Raw genomic sequence first — 18,116 nt, forward strand, 5'->3', positions numbered from 1 at the left:
AGTCACTCTGCTCTGTTCTCCATACACTACAGAAGAAGAGAGACATTCTGAGTGGTAGCTGAGAGACATTAACTGGTTAGATATCTTGTCCATTATCAACCATATTTGGTGGTATGGCACTACATGGCCATGTTAAAAAGGACAACAGTGGGAATCTCCTCATAACTGACAAGTACATGAGCTATATTCTGCCTAGTTCACATAGTAAAACCCCATTTTAAAGAGTCCTCGCCTACAATAGAGGAAATGGTAGCTCTTATCTGTGGTTTATAGTTTTCAATCCTCTACTTGTTGGTTTAGTATCAAATGTACGACTTTAATGCTCTGATAAGAAACTTATGTACAGACTTGGGTGTGTAGTGTGTTTGGTTGTTTCATTATTTTATAGTGAGTGTCACTTCCTATATTTGAATGTTCACTGTCCTGCTGCATATGCAACACTAAGAATAATTGAACTAACATGACCGTAAGTGACAGTATCACTATTTATTTTTGAAGATGTTGTATATAGATTCTATGACTCCGAATGTAAATTCTCTAGCTCAGGTATTTCTCCTTCTATAGTTTGTTCTCCATCTTTTTAAATGGTGAGTCAACATGTTTTAAGCAGATTTATTAGAACATCGAATTGCAATAAAATCTCAGTATCGAATCGCAATAACAATATAGAATAGTGAAGCATATAGAATCGCAATAACAATATAGAATAGTGAAGCATATAGAATCGCAATAACAATATAGAATAGTGAAACGTATAGAATCGCAATAACAATATAGAATAGTGAAGCATATAGAATCGCAATAACAATATAGAATAGTGAAGCATATAGAATCGCAATAACAATATAGAATCGTGAAGCATATAGAATCGCAATAACAATATAGAATAGTGAAGCATATAGAATCGCAATAACAATATAGAATAGTGAAGCATATAGAATCGCAATAACAATATAGAATAGTGAAGCATATAGAATCGCAATAACAATATAGAATAGTGAAGCATATAGAATGTAATAACAATATAGAATAGTGAAGCATATAGAATCGCAATAACAATATAGAATAGTGAAGCGTAATATCGCAATAACAATATAGAATAGTGAAGCGTAATATCGCAATAACAATATAGAATAGTGAAGCATATAGAATCGCAATAACAATATAGAATAGTGAAGCATATAGAATCGCAATAACAATATAGAATAGTGAAGCATATAGAATCGCAATAACAATATAGAATAGTGAAGCGTAATATCGCAATAACAATATAGAATAGTGAAGCGTAATATCGCAATAACAATATAGAATAGTGAAGCATATAGAATCGCAATAACAATATAGAATAGTGAAACGTATAGAATCGCAATAACAATATAGAATAGTGAAGCATATAGAATCGCAATAACAATATAGAATAGTGAAACGTATAGAATCGCAATAACAATATAGAATAGTGAAGCGTATAGAATCGCAATAACAATATAGAATAGTGAAGCATATAGAATCGCAATAACAATATAGAATAGTGAAGCATATAGAATCGCAATAACAATATAGAATAGTGAAGCATATAGAATCGCAATAACAATATAGAATAGTGAAGCATAGAATCGCAATAACAATATAGAATAGTGAAGCATAGAATCGCAATAACAATATAGAATAGTGAAGCGTAATATCGCAATAACAATATAGAATAGTGAAGCATATAGAATCGCAATAACAATATAGAATAGTGAAACGTATAGAATCGCAATAACAATATAGAATAGTGAAGCATATAGAATCGCAATAACAATATAGAATAGTGAAACGTATAGAATCGCAATAACAATATAGAATAGTGAAGCATATAGAATCGCAATAACAATATAGAATAGTGAAACGTATAGAATCGCAATAACAATATAGAATAGTGAAGCATATAGAATCGCAATAACAATATAGAATAGTGAAGCATATAGAATCGCAATAACAATATAGAATCGTGAAGCATATAGAATCGCAATAACAATATAGAATAGTGAAGCATATAGAATCGCAATAACAATATAGAATCGTGAAGCATATAGAATCGCAATAACAATATAGAATCGTGAAGCATATAGAATCGCAATAACAATATAGAATAGTGAAGCATATAGAATCGCAATAACAATATAGAATCGTGAAGCATATAGAATCGCAATAACAATATAGAATCGTGAAGCATATAGAATCGCAATAACAATATAGAATCGTGAAGCATATAGAATCGCAATAACAATATAGAATAGTGAAGCATATAGAATCGCAATAACAATATAGAATAGTGAAACGTATAGAATCGCAATAACAATATAGAATCGTGAAGCATATAGAATCGCAATAACAATATAGAATAGTGAAGCGTAATATCGCAATAACAATATAGAATAGTGAAGCATATAGAATCGCAATAACAATATAGAATAGTGAAGCATATAGAATCGCAATAACAATATAGAATAGTGAAGCGTAATATCGCAATAACAATATAGAATCGTGAAGCATATAGAATCGCAATAACAATATAGAATAGTGAAGCGTAATATCGCAATAACAATATAGAATCGTGAAGCATATAGAATCGCAATAACAATATAGAATAGTGAAGCGTAATATCGCAATAACAATATAGAATCGTGAAGCATATAGAATCGCAATAACAATATAGAATAGTGAAGCGTATAGAATCGCAATAACAATATAGAATAGTGAAACGTATAGAATCGCAATAACAATATAGAATCGTGAAGCATATAGAATCGCAATAACAATATAGAATAGTGAAGCGTATGGAATCGCAACCGATATAGAATAGTGAAGCGTATAGAATCGCAACACATATAGAATGGTGAAGCGTATAGAATCGCAACACATAGAATAGTGAAACGTATAGAATCGCAACACATAGAATAGTGAAGCGTATAGAATCGCAACACATATAGAATAGTGAAACGTATAGAATCGAAACATATAGAATAGTGAAACGTATAGAATCGCAACACATAGAATAGTGAAGCGTATAGAATCGCAACACATATAGAATAGTGAAACGTATAGAATCGCAACACATAGAATAGTGAAACGTATAGAATCGCAACACATAGAATAGTGAAGCGTATAGAATCGCAACACATATAGAATAGTGAAACGTATAGAATCGCAACACATATAGAATAGTGAAGCGTATAGAATCGCAACACATATAGAATAGTGAAACGTATAGAATCGCAACACATATAGAATAGTGAAGCGTATAGAATCACAACAGATATAGAATAGTGAAGCGTATAGAATCGCAACACATAAAGAATAGTGAAGCGTATAGAATCGCAATAACAATATAGATTGGCAATTGCCAGCCTTAATGACAGATTCTCTTTTCTTTTCTCTCAAGACGCGTATCCTGGTGACGCACGGCATCAGCTTCCTGCCGCAGGTGGATAACATAGTGGTGATGGTGGAGGGCAGGGTGTCGGAGATGGGCTCGTACCAAGAGCTGCTCAAACAGAATGGGGCATTCGCTGAGTTCCTCAGGAACTATTCCCTGGAGGACATCATCGAGGAGGACGAGGCAACAGGTACAACTACCTGTTACTATAGCACAGGGGTATTTGAATCTTACCCTACGATGTCTGTAGCACTGCTGGTTTTCTGTTCTACTGCCACCTCGTAATTAATTGCACCCACTTAGTGTCCCTTAAAGGAAAACCACATACATTTTTGGTCACTTGAAATCGTGTCTTTGGAATACTTCAAATGTTTTCTTATGTATCGTTATATGTTATCATATTAACCCCCCACCTCAATGGACATTTTTACCCTGCCCCCACCCCAATGGGCATGTATCATGCTGAATTGCCACCACTAGTCAGCGACCTGTTCCCCGGTCCCAGGTTTAAATTGGTCTCTGATTAGAGGGGAAGAATGAAGAAAAGCAGTGAAACTGGTTTCAAGGTCCAGATTTGAATTTGAGGGCTAAAGCAGAAGGGCGGATTCTATTGATGTTAATCCCCTTGGGGTTCCACTGTTCCCCTTACACCAGTACGTGCCAACATGTGTCCTTGAAGGCTACTGGGTGTGCAAGCTACTAGCTGTTTCAGGTTTGTTAGTTGGGTTGGAACAAAACCCTAAATACCCAGTAGCTCTCTAGGAGGAGAGTTAGCTGTCCCTGACTTACACCTATAGGAGTGTGTACACCTGCTACATAATTACCACGGTAACGCTGTAACTCAACACCCACAGAGGCTTTGATTGACGAAGAAGAAAACTTCCCTGACGACGCCCTTAGCAACCATACAGACATGGTGGACAACGAACCAGTGGTCAATGAGGCAAAGAGACAGTTCATAAGGTACTTATAAGTCTCTGTAACCGTTCATAAGGAAGTCCCTCCAGGATTCTTCTGTTTTTTTCTTTGTAACAGTTGCGGGCCAAAATGTCTGATTTTGCTCTGGCAATTCGGACATTTTGCATGCCAATTTGCAATGTTTTTATAAAATGTGTCAGTAGAGTCATTTAAAAAAAACAAATGCGGGTCATCGGGGGCACCTCCCCCGGACAAAAATCCCCCTCCCCGCTGCACTAAGCGAATGAATTGAAGCGCACCTTTTTTGCCTCATGTAAAATGTGGTGATGCAGAAATGAGAGACCACGTGTGGTTGTTATGAAAATCTAGGAATATTTGTCCAGGGAAATGTTTCTGGTTGGTCTCAGGGAATGTACAACAATTAGGAAGGGAGACTTTTAAAACGGGATTGAGTGAAGTGGCAGCAAATATGTTGAATGAGCAACTAATGAGCATGGAGACTCTCACAAGTTAACTTACGTCTTTCTGTCTAATACAGCTATTGACTTACTTTTTTAGCTTTTTATTAGAGGCACACTTTTTGTAAGTAGTTATAACTGTCCGCTGGAATTTAGCCTGAAAAGATTTGACAAATGTGATTGGTTGACCATATCACATTGGCGTCTCATCTTGCACTGCGCAGAGTATCAGATCTCAACACAGATTGGAGACGTGTTTAACATCATCAGTACCACATCCTTATGGTATATATCTTGTCAGAAGTGCAATGTGACTGCAAAAGAGACAGGTTGGAATGTCAATTCTTATCAAATGAATGGGAAGTCTGATAGAAATATGGGCCAAATCAACCTATTTTTTGTAAATTAGTGGCGTTTTAATTTGTTTGATAAAATGCAGGACATGATTGTTTGGTTGCGGGCCAAAGGGCCCAAATGCAGGACTGTCCCGTACAATCCGGAACATGTGGTCACAGGGGGAAAAGTTTGTTGAAGTGTTGTTTGATTGAACCATTTTATCTGGTAAAAATGCAGTGTTTCAAACTGCAAGCCCTCGCTTAATATGCAGGGGATTGTTTATTTAGCTAAAAGTTCTATGGTATGTTTTACCTCTTTTTAATAGATAAATGTCATATTTTATGGGGCTTTGGACTTGAGTTGCTGTCAAGCACTTTTTTCAAATGTATGATATACACAACGATTGATTGACCGATCAATCACTTCCTCTCTCCCTGCAGGCAGATCAGCATCATCTCAGGGGACCTGGAGAACCCAAAGAGCAGGTCTGTCCGGAAGCGTCTGTGCAGCGAGAGGAAGCATGCCGAATCTGACTCCGAGAAGAAACTACCCAAGGTGGAGAAACTCATCCAAGCAGAGACCGCTGAGACAGGCAGGGTGAGTAGAGCTATGGGGATACATAGTTTAGTGAACTTGATTGAAGATGTAGACTTCTACTCTCTCCTACCCCCAGGTGAAGTTGTTCCGGGTGTATTCCGAGAGAGTACGGCCTCTGATGTCTAACCTCTTACCCCTGACCTTTAACCTCTGTCTCCTCCCTGTCCTCAGGTGAAGATTAAGGTGTTATGGGAGTATTCCAAAGCTTTAGAGCCACTGATCTCTAACCCCTGACCTCTAACTGCCCTTTCCTCCCTGCCCTCAGGTGAAGAGCAAGGTGTTCTGGGAGTATGCCAAGGCAGTAGGGCCTCTGCTGTCCCTCTTCATCTGTTTCCTGTACGGCTGCCAGAGTGCTGCCTCCATCGGAGCCAATGTCTGGCTGAGCCAGTGGACCAATGACGCAGCTCAGAACATGACCCAGGAGAATGTCAGCATGAGGGTGGGGGTGTATGCTGCTTTGGGCATGGCACAAGGTGAGGAGACCTGCTGTCCAGTACCTTTAGGATAACAATACCTATCCACCTTAAGATGACTGAAAGTACTCAATATTCAATAATACAATTTGTCTGTGGTGTTTGGGTCATTTGTGCCGAAGAGGTTTTGTTGTTGTAGATTTTGCTGTGTATATGACAATTGTATGTTTTACTTTAGTACTGTATGATGCTAACTATGAGTGGTTGGTCTTGTGTGAGGACCTTGGCCTCAACACCTCAGGTCCTTTTCCAGTAACACTGTGAGCTTGATTTGAATGAAATTGAAAAGGGTCTCTGCATTCATGAGAGCGGACACATACAGAACCCACTGCCTCCTCCTCCCTCATCTCCCCGCTCCCTCCCTTTCTTCCTCCTCCCTCCATCTCAGGGCTCCTGGTCATGGTGTCCTCCTTCACCCTGGCCATGGGGAACATCGGAGCAGCCAGGAAGCTCCACTATGCCCTCCTGGACAACAAGTTTCACACCCCCCAGTCTTTCTTTGACACCACCCCCATAGGCAGGGTCATCAACCGCTTCTCTAAGGACATCTACGTCATCGACGAGGCACTGCCCTCCACCGTTCTCATGTTCCTTGGGACCTTCTTCTCCTCTCTCTCCACCATGATAGTCATAGTGGCCAGCACCCCCATCTTCGCCGTGGTCATAGCCCCGCTGGCTTTCATATACATCTTTGTCCAGGTATTGGTTCTGTTCTGAAGAGCTAATGGTTCGTTGCTCTACTCTCCAGGGCAGGAGTTTATGGTGTCAAGTAATACTTATTCCCCCCCCCCCTCCTTTTCATTTCAATTTCTGCCAAAGTGGGTTGTTTACCTTCCTGAATGCAGCATGCAGCACCCTGATTGTTGGAGCAGTTTCTGTGACCTTTGGCTTTTTGTTTCTCTGCAGCTTTTTGTGTTCCTGTTATCTGTTGAGCATTTGCTCTCCTCCCTGTCTCCTCTCCCCTAACTATGCATTCACATCCTCTCTCTCCCTCTCAGCGGCCCTATAGCACTTCCTGCCCTGCCTGCAGCCTGTTTACCCACACGCGCAGACACACACAGCAGGGTTGGTTCACCCACAGCCGGTGCTGTGTACACACAGTAGTGAAGGAGGCTTCAGTTCAGCTGATCTTGTTTGTTTGTTTGTTTACTCTGGTCCTCTTGAGGCGATCAAGCTGAGAGCTCAGAACACTACTGTGCTTTCTTTACCACCCAACGTCCTTCTCAGGGACACAGTGGAGAATGTATTGTAGCTGGAGAACATAGATTTAGACTAGAGTGGCGTAGGATGAAGTTGCCCCTAGACCTGATCTAAAGGTGAGGGTTTTAGGTTTGTGCTTACAGGAAAGATGAGAACTCTGGTGTGCTGCTGCCCTCTGGCGGTGAATTAATGGAAAGACAAGTAGTAGTCTGACGCTACAGGTGTCCATCCGCACATTAGAGAGTTTGAGGTTCTTTTATTTCTTGTCCGACTCTATAGGGTATTGGTATGCAGGGTTTCCATGCAATGCCTTTAGTTTTTGACCCAGGAAGTTAATATTTGGGTCATTACTCTATACTGCCAAAGGCTTCTATACCAGTGGGAGGGAGAGAGATCCAATTAACAGTAGTGTGGTTGTCACCTGTTCCCCTCCCCCCTCTCCCAGGTGTGCTGTTGCTGGCCAACTGTCTGCTGTCCAAGGCCTACAGCATGCTGCGGGCAGCCGAACTCATGCACCTCCACATGCTCCAGAGGTTGCTGAGGGCACCCCAGGGCTTCTTCGAGAGCACCCCCACGGGGCGCGTACTCAACCGCTTCAGCAAAGACGTGGACATTATAGACTCGCACATCCCAGACAATATTGATATATGGATGCGCACTTTCTGGTACACACTGAATGTGCTGATCGTATGCTCTGCCCTCACCCCTCTGTTCCTACTAGTCGTAGTGCCGTTAATGGTGTTCTATTGGTGGGTCCAGGTAAATAGGACACAACTCATTAATAACTCTAATACAGCGTGTGTGTGTGTGGGCTGGTAGATTGCTGCTGTTGTGTGTACAGTTTGCTGTGGTAGATGTGACCATCATTCTCGTTGTCTTAGTGTTGCAGTGGGGTTTGCTTGGTGGGTAGACACAGTAGCAGACTAGCGAGTGGAGGTTTAGTGTGTAGCCTAAGGCTCCAGTCTCTAGTTGTTTGGTTTGTGTGGAACGGCTGTTCTTCTAGATCACACCACCCCAAGGTATATGGATGTAGAACCTCAGCATATGGCATTATGACCAAGATTGTTGATATTCCATTGACTTGGCTTCACTATGATAATTCGATGCACTGAATTTTGAATTGGACTGAATCCGTGCCGGTTAACAACCGGGGGTAGATGGTGAGCAGCCGTTCGGTATCTGTATTGAATACTGTTGTGTGTGTGTGGGGGGAATAGGCATTATCGTGTCATCATGGTTACTGAATGTTCATTCCGACGTTTATAACTCATCCTAATCAGTTAAACTTCAAATCATCCAACATCCATTTAGCATCCATTTGTTGTGAATAACTGTTTGGCTATCTACTACTAACGCACTAAGAGGATTTGGCTTCTTAAGGTCCCTATGGCTTTGTAATGTGTGTTTTTTATTTTTTGCGTCTGGAGATTTGACCCACAAAATTACGACACTTGATAGGAGCCACAAGGTTTCTTCAAATTGCTGGTCACTGATAGAATGTGTTGAGCATCAATTGACATGACTGCTCTTGATCCGATTTTCATCCGTTTGAAATGTCCACGCACCTGCAGCACACTGATTTCATTTCAAGAAATCGACAAGCAATCACCTCCTTTCAACCTTCCAATCAGTCTAATTGAGAAGGTCTAAAGAGAGTACGTGATCCCGAGCGAAAAATAGTTTCGTTTTGTAGTATCTGCATTTGGATGTTTCGCTGAGGGCCATTGGGGCTTGTGCTTTCCAGAAGTTGGAAAACTGAAATATTTCTGGAGCCCGACCGATATATCAGTTCACCAATATTATCGGCCGATATTGGCCTTTTACCACTATATCGTTATCAAGATGATAATCCAACCGTTAACCGATATTCAGTAAAAAGGATTTTTAAATCTCATGCTTTTCTGAACAAATGCGGCCATTCTCAGAACGAGGGGACATATTTGCATACATTCTTGTCACAATGTATGAAATCAACATTTGAAGCATAGTTATTGGACAATTGCACTTTTGAATGGCAATTTATGCAAATTCAGTGAGTAAGACATATCAGTATGTTTTGTCCCCTAATAAATCAGAATCTGACCCCCAAAAAAACCATTGATCGGGCTGGGCTCTATATAGTGAATGTAAACAGGGTTCTGTGTGTTCACATGTGCCTCTGTGAGATGCCTGCTAACTGGAGCTGCAGCGCTGTTAACTGGGTCGCCATGATCTAACATCCGCATATATTCCTTCTCCTTTTTGATTTATCTGCATTGTCTTTTATTTACATTCTCTGTGTGTCTCTCAATCATTGAAAAAAGGGCTATTTCTTACTCACTGGGACTTTAATTATTCTATATGTATGAATTTGACCTTTAATAATGTGTTAGTGTTTAAAAGCCAACCCGTACACTGCAATATTATGATGGCATTTAAGCACTAATGGACATTGAAGTGTTGATTTGATCAAAGTGTAATCAAATGTGTTTAGTACTGGATGATTTATACATTGATTTGATAATCAAATTAAATATACCTTATTTCGTAGACTGGGCCGGGTGGAAAGAGTATCCGCAGAGTTCAAGAACTGGCATTATCATAATTAATGTAAACGCTAGCTAAATCTATCACTATGAAATGAATCTATTACTCTATTAGTCTGTCAAAGGAACTCTGCAGATGTTTTGTGAACCCTGACCTTACTATATATAGTGTGTTACTGCAGTGTGCTCTTCCTAGTTGCTTACTGTCACAGCTTGTATCCCCGTGTTCAGTTACTATATAATGTGTTGTTCGTCTCTCTTCCCCACGGCTGTAGAGATTTTATGTGGCCACATCTCGGCAGTTAAAGCGTCTGGAGTCGGTCAGCAGGTCTCCTATATACTCCCATTTCTCTGAGACCGTCACTGGCTCTAGTGTCATCAGAGCCTACTGCAGACACGATGCCTTTGTACTAATGAGTGACATGAAGGTGGATGAGAACCAGAAGAGTTACTACCCTGGTATAGTGTCCAACAGGTAGGTGGTGTCTAAATCTTACTGTACATTCACTATGGACTCTGGAGGACAGTGGCTGTGTTCCAATTGTCTTTGGGGCGGCAGGTTGCCGTGTTGGGTCAGTAACCGAAAGGGCGCTGGTTTGAATCCCCGAGCTGACTAGGTGGAAAATATGTTGATGGGCCCTTGAGCAAGGCACTTAACCCTAATTGCTCCTGTAAGTCTCTCTGGATAAGAGCGTCTGCTAAATGGCTTCAATGTAAAATTCTTAATTTGCTCCCTTTTTTGGCTACTGCTCTGAAGGGTCTTGGTAATAGTCCCAAGTGGGCTAGGATTCTCTCTTCAGTACAGTATTTGACTGTCCATTGCATTTTGAGAATTGGAACATAGCCACTGACTGGTGCTCATATTGAAAGCATGCTCAACAGGCACACGTTCCATCGCAAAGTACATAAAACATGAGTGTCCCACTTTACAATAAGTGCTCCTAATACTGTATCTAATCAATGTATTTGCATGGTAATGTATATTGAACAAAAATATGAGCGCAACAGTTTCAACAATTTTACTGAGTTACAGTTCATAGAAGGAAATCAGTCAATTGGAATAAATTCATTAGGTCCTAATCTATGGAATTCACATGACTGGGTAGGGGTGCAGCAATGGATGGGCCTGGGAGTGCATAGGCCCACCTACTGGGGAGCCAGGCCCAGCCAATCAGAATGAGTTTTTCTCCACTAAAGGGCTTTATTACAGACCAAAATATTTTTTAGTTTCATCAGCTGTCCAAGTGGCTGGTCTCGGACGATCCCGCAGGTGAAGAAGCTGGATGTGGAGGTCCTGGGCTGGTGTGGTTACACATGGTCTGTGGTTGTGAGGCTGGTTGGACACGTACTGCCAAATACTCAAAAAGACATTGGAGGCGGCTTATAGTAGAGACATGAACATTAAATTCTCTGGAAACAGCTTTGTTGGACATTCCTGCACTCAGCATGCCAATTGTGGTGTTTTGTGACAAAACTGCACATTTTAGTGGCTTTTTATTGTCCCAAGCACAAGGTACACCTGGCAAAGGAGAAATGCTAACAGGGATGTAAACAATTTGAGAGAGAAGATTTTTGTGCATATGGAAAATTCTATTTAATTTCAGCTCATAAATATGGGACCAACACTTTACATTAGTGGAGGCTGCTGAGTGGAGGACGGCTCATAATAATATCTGGAACGGAACGAATGGATTGGCACCAATCACATGGAAACCATGTTTGATGTATTTGATACCATTCCACTGATTCCTCTCCAGCCATTACCATGAGCCCGTCCTCCCCAATTAAGGTTCCACCAACCTCCTGAGCTTTACATGTTGCATTTCATTTTTTTTTCTTTGGTATATTTACATAGGCAGGTTCAGTGTAACTACTGTGTAGAAAAACACTGTGCGTCAGCGCTGCTCTAACTGTGTCGTGTGTGTGTAGGTGGTTAGGGGTGCGTATAGAGTTCATTGGGAACTGCATCGTACTGTTTGCTGCTCTGTTTGCTGTGATCGGGAAAGACAAGCTCAACCCTGGACTGGTGGGACTCTCTGTGTCCTACGCTCTACTGGTAAAGTACAACATATCTACTGTCCGTTTAACTGTCTGCTGCAAATGGTGCCCATTGCTTGCCACTGTGATTCTGTAGTGCTCGTGTTAAGGACGTCACACTGCTTGCTTGGCGACTACCGTTTCTTCCTAATTGAGCTCATACCGAGGCTCGAACCCACCGAAAGCTAGTTATTCAGCAACGCAAGTGGGGACACTTCAGACTGATGGCTTAATGGCGTGTGTGTGTGTGTGTCCCCCCCCCCCCATAAGCATCTCTCATGCTACTGTGTTTTCCTTGTAACAGGTGACCATGTCACTGAACTGGATGGTGAGGATGACATCAGATCTGGAGAGCAACATCGTAGCCGTGGAGAGAGTCAAGGAGTACTCTGAGACCAAGACTGAGGTACAAAACAAATACATCCACACGGTGCTTACTAGAACGGTACATTACATATGGAAATAAACCAGGTCTAATCACTCATAAAGTACAAGGCAAAGCGACAGTGGAAATGTTGTGGCCTGCTGTCTGTTATTTACTGACCATCTTGTTGTCTCTCATAAATTGGCACTTGAAGTGTGTTTTATTTGCTCTTAATAGAGAAACATTGTTCATGCTGTTTTCCAGGAAAATAATCCATTAATAAAAAAATCTGGAATTTACACATTCCTTTGACTGTTTGGCTGCCAAATCAAACTCACAATCACAACCATAAAAGACTAAAAGTGACTACATCTATATCTTGGATATTATGTGCCGTATAAGGCCTACCTTTGATGTTGGGCGGCTGGGCACTAGTATACTGTACATTTCAGACCACTTTGTTTATTACACCCAACAAATATGCCACCCTCTTTACTGATCATGTGATTGAGTTTATAGTCTTACACTGTGCTACAGTAGGTGCATGTGTGTTTGTTTATGAAATGTGGCTGTCCTTCCTCAACCTCAGATGTGGACAGAATTTCAAGTGTGCATCAAGCTTATTGTTGTGTATAATTGCGTATGTTGCTAGGCCCCATGGGAGGTGGAGGACAAGAAGCCTTCGCCTGATTGGCCGTCCCAGGGAAACGTAGAGTTCAGTGACTACAGTGTGAGGTACAGAGAGGGACTGGAGCTGGTCCTTAAGAACCTCACCCTCAGTGTCAAAGGAGGAGAGAAGGTGAGCACAACAGACATACAGGCCTTGATTCTGTAGACTGATGAGGGAAAACAAGCACATTAAACATGACATACAGCACCAGTCAAAAGTTTGGACACACCTACTCGTTCAAGGGTTTTTCTTTATTTTTACTATTTTCTACAGTGTAGAATAATAGTGAAGACATCAAAACTATGAAATAACACATATGGGATCATTTAGTAACCAAAAACGTGTTAAACAAATCAAAATATTTTTTTGATTTGAGATTTGTAGCCCCCCAGTGCCTTGATGTCAGCTTTGCACACTCTTGGCATTCTCTCAACCAGCTTCATGAGGAATGCTTTTCCAATAGGAGAGCCCACATATGCTGAGCACTTGTTGGCTGTTTTTCCTTCACTCTGCGGTCCGACTCATCCCAAACCATCTCAATTGGGTTGAGGTCGGGTTATTGTGGAGTCCAGGTCATCTGATGCAGCACTCCATCACTCTCCTTGGTAAAATAGCCCTTTCACACTTTGGAGGTGTGTTGAAAAACAAAAGATAGTCCCACTAAGCACAAACCAGATGGGATGGCGTATCGCTGCAGAATGTTGTGATAGCCATGCTGGTTAAGTGTGCCTTGAATTCTAAATAAATCACTGACCGTGTCACCAGCACACCCACACCATCACATCTACATGCTTCACTGTGGGAACCACTCATGCGGATATCATCTTTGTGTCTCACAAAGACATAGCGGTTGAAACAACAAAAAATCTCACATTTGGACTCATCAGACCAAAGGACAGATTTCCACCTGTCTAATGTCCATTGCTCGTGTTTCTTGGCCCAAGCAAGTCTCTTCTTCTAATGGGTGTCCTTTAGTAGTGGTTTCTTTGCAGAAATTTGACCATGAAGGGCCTGATTCATGCAGTCTTCTCTGAACAATTGATGTTGAGACATGTCTGTTACTTGAACTCTGAAGCACATTTTTGGGCTGCAATTTCTGAGGCTTGTAACTCTAACGAACTTACCCTCTGCAGCAGAGGTAACTCTGGGTCTTCCTTTCCTGTGACGGTCCTCCTGAGAGCCAGTTTCATCATAGTACTTTATGGTTTTTGAGACTGCACTTGAAACTTTCAAAGCTCTTGAAATTTTCCAGAATGACCGACCGTCATGTCTTAAAGTTTTGATGGACTGTCAATTCCCTTTGCTTATTTGAGCTGTTCTTGACATAATATGGACTTAGCCCTTATTTGGTAAAAGACCATCTTCTGTATACCACCCCTACCTTGTCACAACACAACTAATTGGCTCAAACGCATTGAGGACAGAAATTCCACAAATGGACTTTTAACAAGGCAAACCTGTTAATTGTAATGCATTCCAGGTGACTACCTCATGAAGCTGGTTGAGAGAATGCCAAGAGTGTGCAAAGCTGTCATCAAGGCAAAAGGTGGTTACTTTGAAGAATCTCAAATGTAAAATATATTCTGATTTGTTTAACACTTTTTTTTGGTTATTACATGATTCCATATTTACAATGTAGAAAATAGTAAAAAAAAAAAATACAAATCCTGGAATGAGTAGGTGTGTCTAAATGTTGGACTGGTACAGCAGATACTGCAATAAGGCTTTCATTTCAGTCCCAAATGAACAGAGAAACTTGACACCACGAAAACACCTGGCAGACGTTCATTTTGGGGTGAAAAACATTGCTTCATATGCCAACCAGAACAAGTTAAATGCTTGTTTAACACACTATTTTATAGAATGTACCCCCATGAAAACGCTGTACTCCTGCCATCACATTTCATACACAGATAAAGTTCTGTTTATCAGAGCTGGCACTGATGTGTGTGTCGAGCATGCAGATATCCAGAAAAGTATGGAACCTTTATTTATCTGGAAGAAGTATTTGAATTGAGACTGGTGAACTACGATGAACAACACTGAGTATGGAACCTTTATTTATCTGGAAGAAGTATTTGAATTGAGACTGGTGAACTACGATGAACAACACTGAGTATGGGAGCATCTCCAGCGTACACTTTTTTGTTGCAGGGTTTCATTCAAATCAAATGCATTTATACAGCCCTTTTTACATCAGCAGATGTCACGCAGGAAATGTTCAAGTTGTATTGTCACATGTACAGTGAGTGGCTTAACTTGTTAGCTCTACCCAACATTGCAGTAATACATATCAAAATAGTGTAAAAATATATATTTTTTACAAAATTACATATAATAAAGAAAACGCTAGAAAAAGAGAGGAGGCTATATACATGTAGGCAGGGATTAGGAGAAAGTGACTGGTATCAGGATAAATAATAGTAAACAATATGGCTGCAGCATAAGTGGTGGGTGGGTGAGTATGTGTGCAAGAGTGACAGTGTAGATATGATAGACGGATATACTGCACAAAATAGCTGTGCAGCGACGCTCCCCGTCCAACCTGACAGAGCTTGAGAGGATCTGCAGAGAAGAACGGGAGAAACTCTCCAAATACAGGTGTGCCAAGCTTGTAGCGTCATACCCAAGACTCCAGGCTGTAATCGCTGCCAAAGTGCTCAACAAAATACTGAATATAGGGTCTGAATACTTATATAAATGTCATGTTTCTGTTTTTTTGTGTTGATTGATGAGGGAGAAAAAACAATTTAATCAATTTTAGAATAAGGCTGTAACGTAACAAAAAGTAAAGAGGTCTGAATCCTTTCTGAATGCACTGTATACATGTAAATGGGAGTAATAGTGACCAGTAGCAGGATAAATAGATACTGATGGAAAAAAGATGGACAGCAGCGTAGTGGTAGTAATACATCTCATCAATAATCATTATAGCAGCAGCGTAGGTGTGAGGGGGGGCAGTAGTTATTAGCCATTTAACAGTTACCTTGTGTATCCCTTACAGATAGGTATCGTGGGTCGTACTGGGGCTGGTAAGTCCTCTATGACACTGTGCCTGTTTCGGCTTCTGGAGGCGGCAGGGGGAGAGATCACCATCGACGGGGTCAAGATATCAGAGATAGGACTGCACGACCTGAGATCTAAACTCACCATTATACCACAGGTAAACACACACACCCACACCCCACACACCCTACACCGTCCTCACCTCCACCTTCACTACCTTCTCTCCCTCCCCAGGAGCCAGTGCTGTTCTCTGGCAGTCTGAGGATGAACCTAGACCCCTTTGCGAGGTACAGTGACGTTGAGGTATGGAAAGCTCTGGAACTGTCCCACCTCAACAAGTTTGTCAGCAACCAGCCGGCTAAACTGGAGCTGGAGTGTTCAGAGGGAGGAGAGAACCTCAGGTAACCTAATCCTAACCACTCAACAACTGCATGCTTTGATACCCATTTGCATTCACACATGTTTGCACCTGTACAAGGCTTTTTACCTGTATATTCAGGTGGGAATTAAACACTGAAAACATGTGGAATACAAACATGTCTTTATTAGGATTTTCTCTTAAGAACGTATTCCTTCTCTGAATATTTCTTTTAGCTTTTTATATCTTTCATGTTTTACTCTTCTGAAAAAGAATAATGCCTTTGTGTGTGTGTTCAGTGTGGGCCAGAGGCAGCTGGTATGTTTAGCCAGAGCTCTTCTGAGGAAGACGAGGATTCTGATTCTGGATGAAGCTACAGCTGCCATCGACCTAGAGACCGATGATCTCATCCAGTCAACCATCAGGACACAGTTTGAGGACTGCACCGTCTTCACCATCGCTCACAGACTCAACACCATCATGGACTATACTAGGTAATGTACAATACATAACACATGCACACACGCATAAACCGACAGACAGACATAGAAATACATATTTTGATCTAAGATGCCATGTTATTGTGTTGTTTGGTCTTATTCTCTCCAGAAACCTAATAAAGTTATGAGACATTCTACTAACCCCTCTTCACCTCTTTGCAGAGTGCTGGTCTTGGACAAGGGACAGATTGCTGAATTTGACACTCCTACAAACCTCTTATTCCGGAGAGGAATCTTCTATGGTATGGCTAAAGATGCAGGACTGGCACAATAGCACTGCCTCTCCTCTACACACACACAGTCCTGTACCTAGATAAAACCTATAGTGCCTTGTGTCAGATCACAGAGCGCCAGTGAATGTATCCTTTTATACTCTGCAGTCCACTGCAAAACCAGGATAAAAACGGTCGTTTTTTTAAAAAATGTTACTTTTTCTAAAAAAGAAAAGACAGAAAAACTGTGTCACTGTAATTTCCACGAGTGAGTTTCAGGATGAATCCAGCTATTTTTGTACTGTATCATTTTTATTATTTAAGCTATACTTTTTATTATTACGAGTTGTCTGATTGGGAAGTTTGCTCTGTTCAATGTGTGATTCCTTTGTGAACCAAATCTGTAAAAACTTGAATTCTGTACTACCAAAATATGAGAGATGGTAATGCCTTTATTAAAAAAAGTAAGACATTAAGACTGCCTTCTAGATGTTTTTGTGAAGCATTTTATTTTTATATACATTTATGATCATAGTACATGTTAACTACTCTGGTATAGCCTACGCTACAACCGCAACATAGTTAGCAATGTAGGAGGTAAACAATATTAAGTATGTAGAACGTTTAGCTGAATGATAGGAATTAACAGGATTTATGGTGTGGATTAAGGTTTGATAAATATGGCCTGTCAACACAACAGAGCATACATACATAGAACGTATGGCCTAGATCTATTCATCTATATTCTTACGTGGGCCAGAGATTATTATTATTTTGGAAGAACTGTATAAAGAAGCAACACACCAATAAATCAATTTTCTACAAATTAAATGTTGCTGAATGTTTTTACGGAAATCACAATTTTATCATAATTGAAAATGAAAAAGGTGCAAAGCTTGCATTATTTATTATTTCAACAACTATTAAATGTTTCTTACGATATTAGGTAATTATAAAATCATCTGAAAACTAAGCATCTCAATAAATAACAAAGATATGTCAAATCAGGTAATGCCAAAGTCCAGTCTTAAGGAAGTATGCTTT

At 40.7% G+C, this 18,116-nt stretch overlaps 1 protein-coding gene across 2 annotated transcripts in view; it reads left to right on the forward strand.

The window, feature by feature from the left end:
- Positions 1-17,548, forward strand: part of abcc3 (ATP-binding cassette, sub-family C (CFTR/MRP), member 3) — a 55,639-nt gene extending 38,091 nt beyond the window's left edge. The window contains exons 19-31 of one of the 2 annotated variants that reach the window (XM_029684952.2): positions 3,425-3,608; positions 4,273-4,381; positions 5,571-5,727; positions 5,993-6,200; positions 6,589-6,899; positions 10,201-10,400; positions 11,855-11,981; positions 12,267-12,368; positions 12,979-13,125; positions 16,001-16,159; positions 16,237-16,403; positions 16,660-16,854; positions 17,023-17,548. In XM_029684952.2, the coding sequence (XP_029540812.1) occupies positions 3,425-3,608; positions 4,273-4,381; positions 5,571-5,727; positions 5,993-6,200; positions 6,589-6,899; positions 10,201-10,400; positions 11,855-11,981; positions 12,267-12,368; positions 12,979-13,125; positions 16,001-16,159; positions 16,237-16,403; positions 16,660-16,854; positions 17,023-17,134 (2,178 nt within the window). In that variant the 3' untranslated portion in view covers positions 17,135-17,548. Of the gene's footprint in view, positions 1-3,424; positions 3,609-4,272; positions 4,382-5,570; positions 5,728-5,992; positions 6,201-6,588; positions 6,900-7,845; positions 8,160-10,200; positions 10,401-11,854; positions 11,982-12,266; positions 12,369-12,978; positions 13,126-16,000; positions 16,160-16,236; positions 16,404-16,659; positions 16,855-17,022 lie in introns of both variants that reach the window. The other variant, XM_029684951.2, reaches the window with a different exon arrangement.
- The last annotated feature ends 568 nt before the right edge of the window (positions 17,549-18,116 follow it).

Source organism: Oncorhynchus nerka, linkage group LG16 (assembly GCF_034236695.1).
Source record: "Oncorhynchus nerka isolate Pitt River linkage group LG16, Oner_Uvic_2.0, whole genome shotgun sequence".
NCBI lineage: Eukaryota > Metazoa > Chordata > Actinopteri > Salmoniformes > Salmonidae > Oncorhynchus > Oncorhynchus nerka.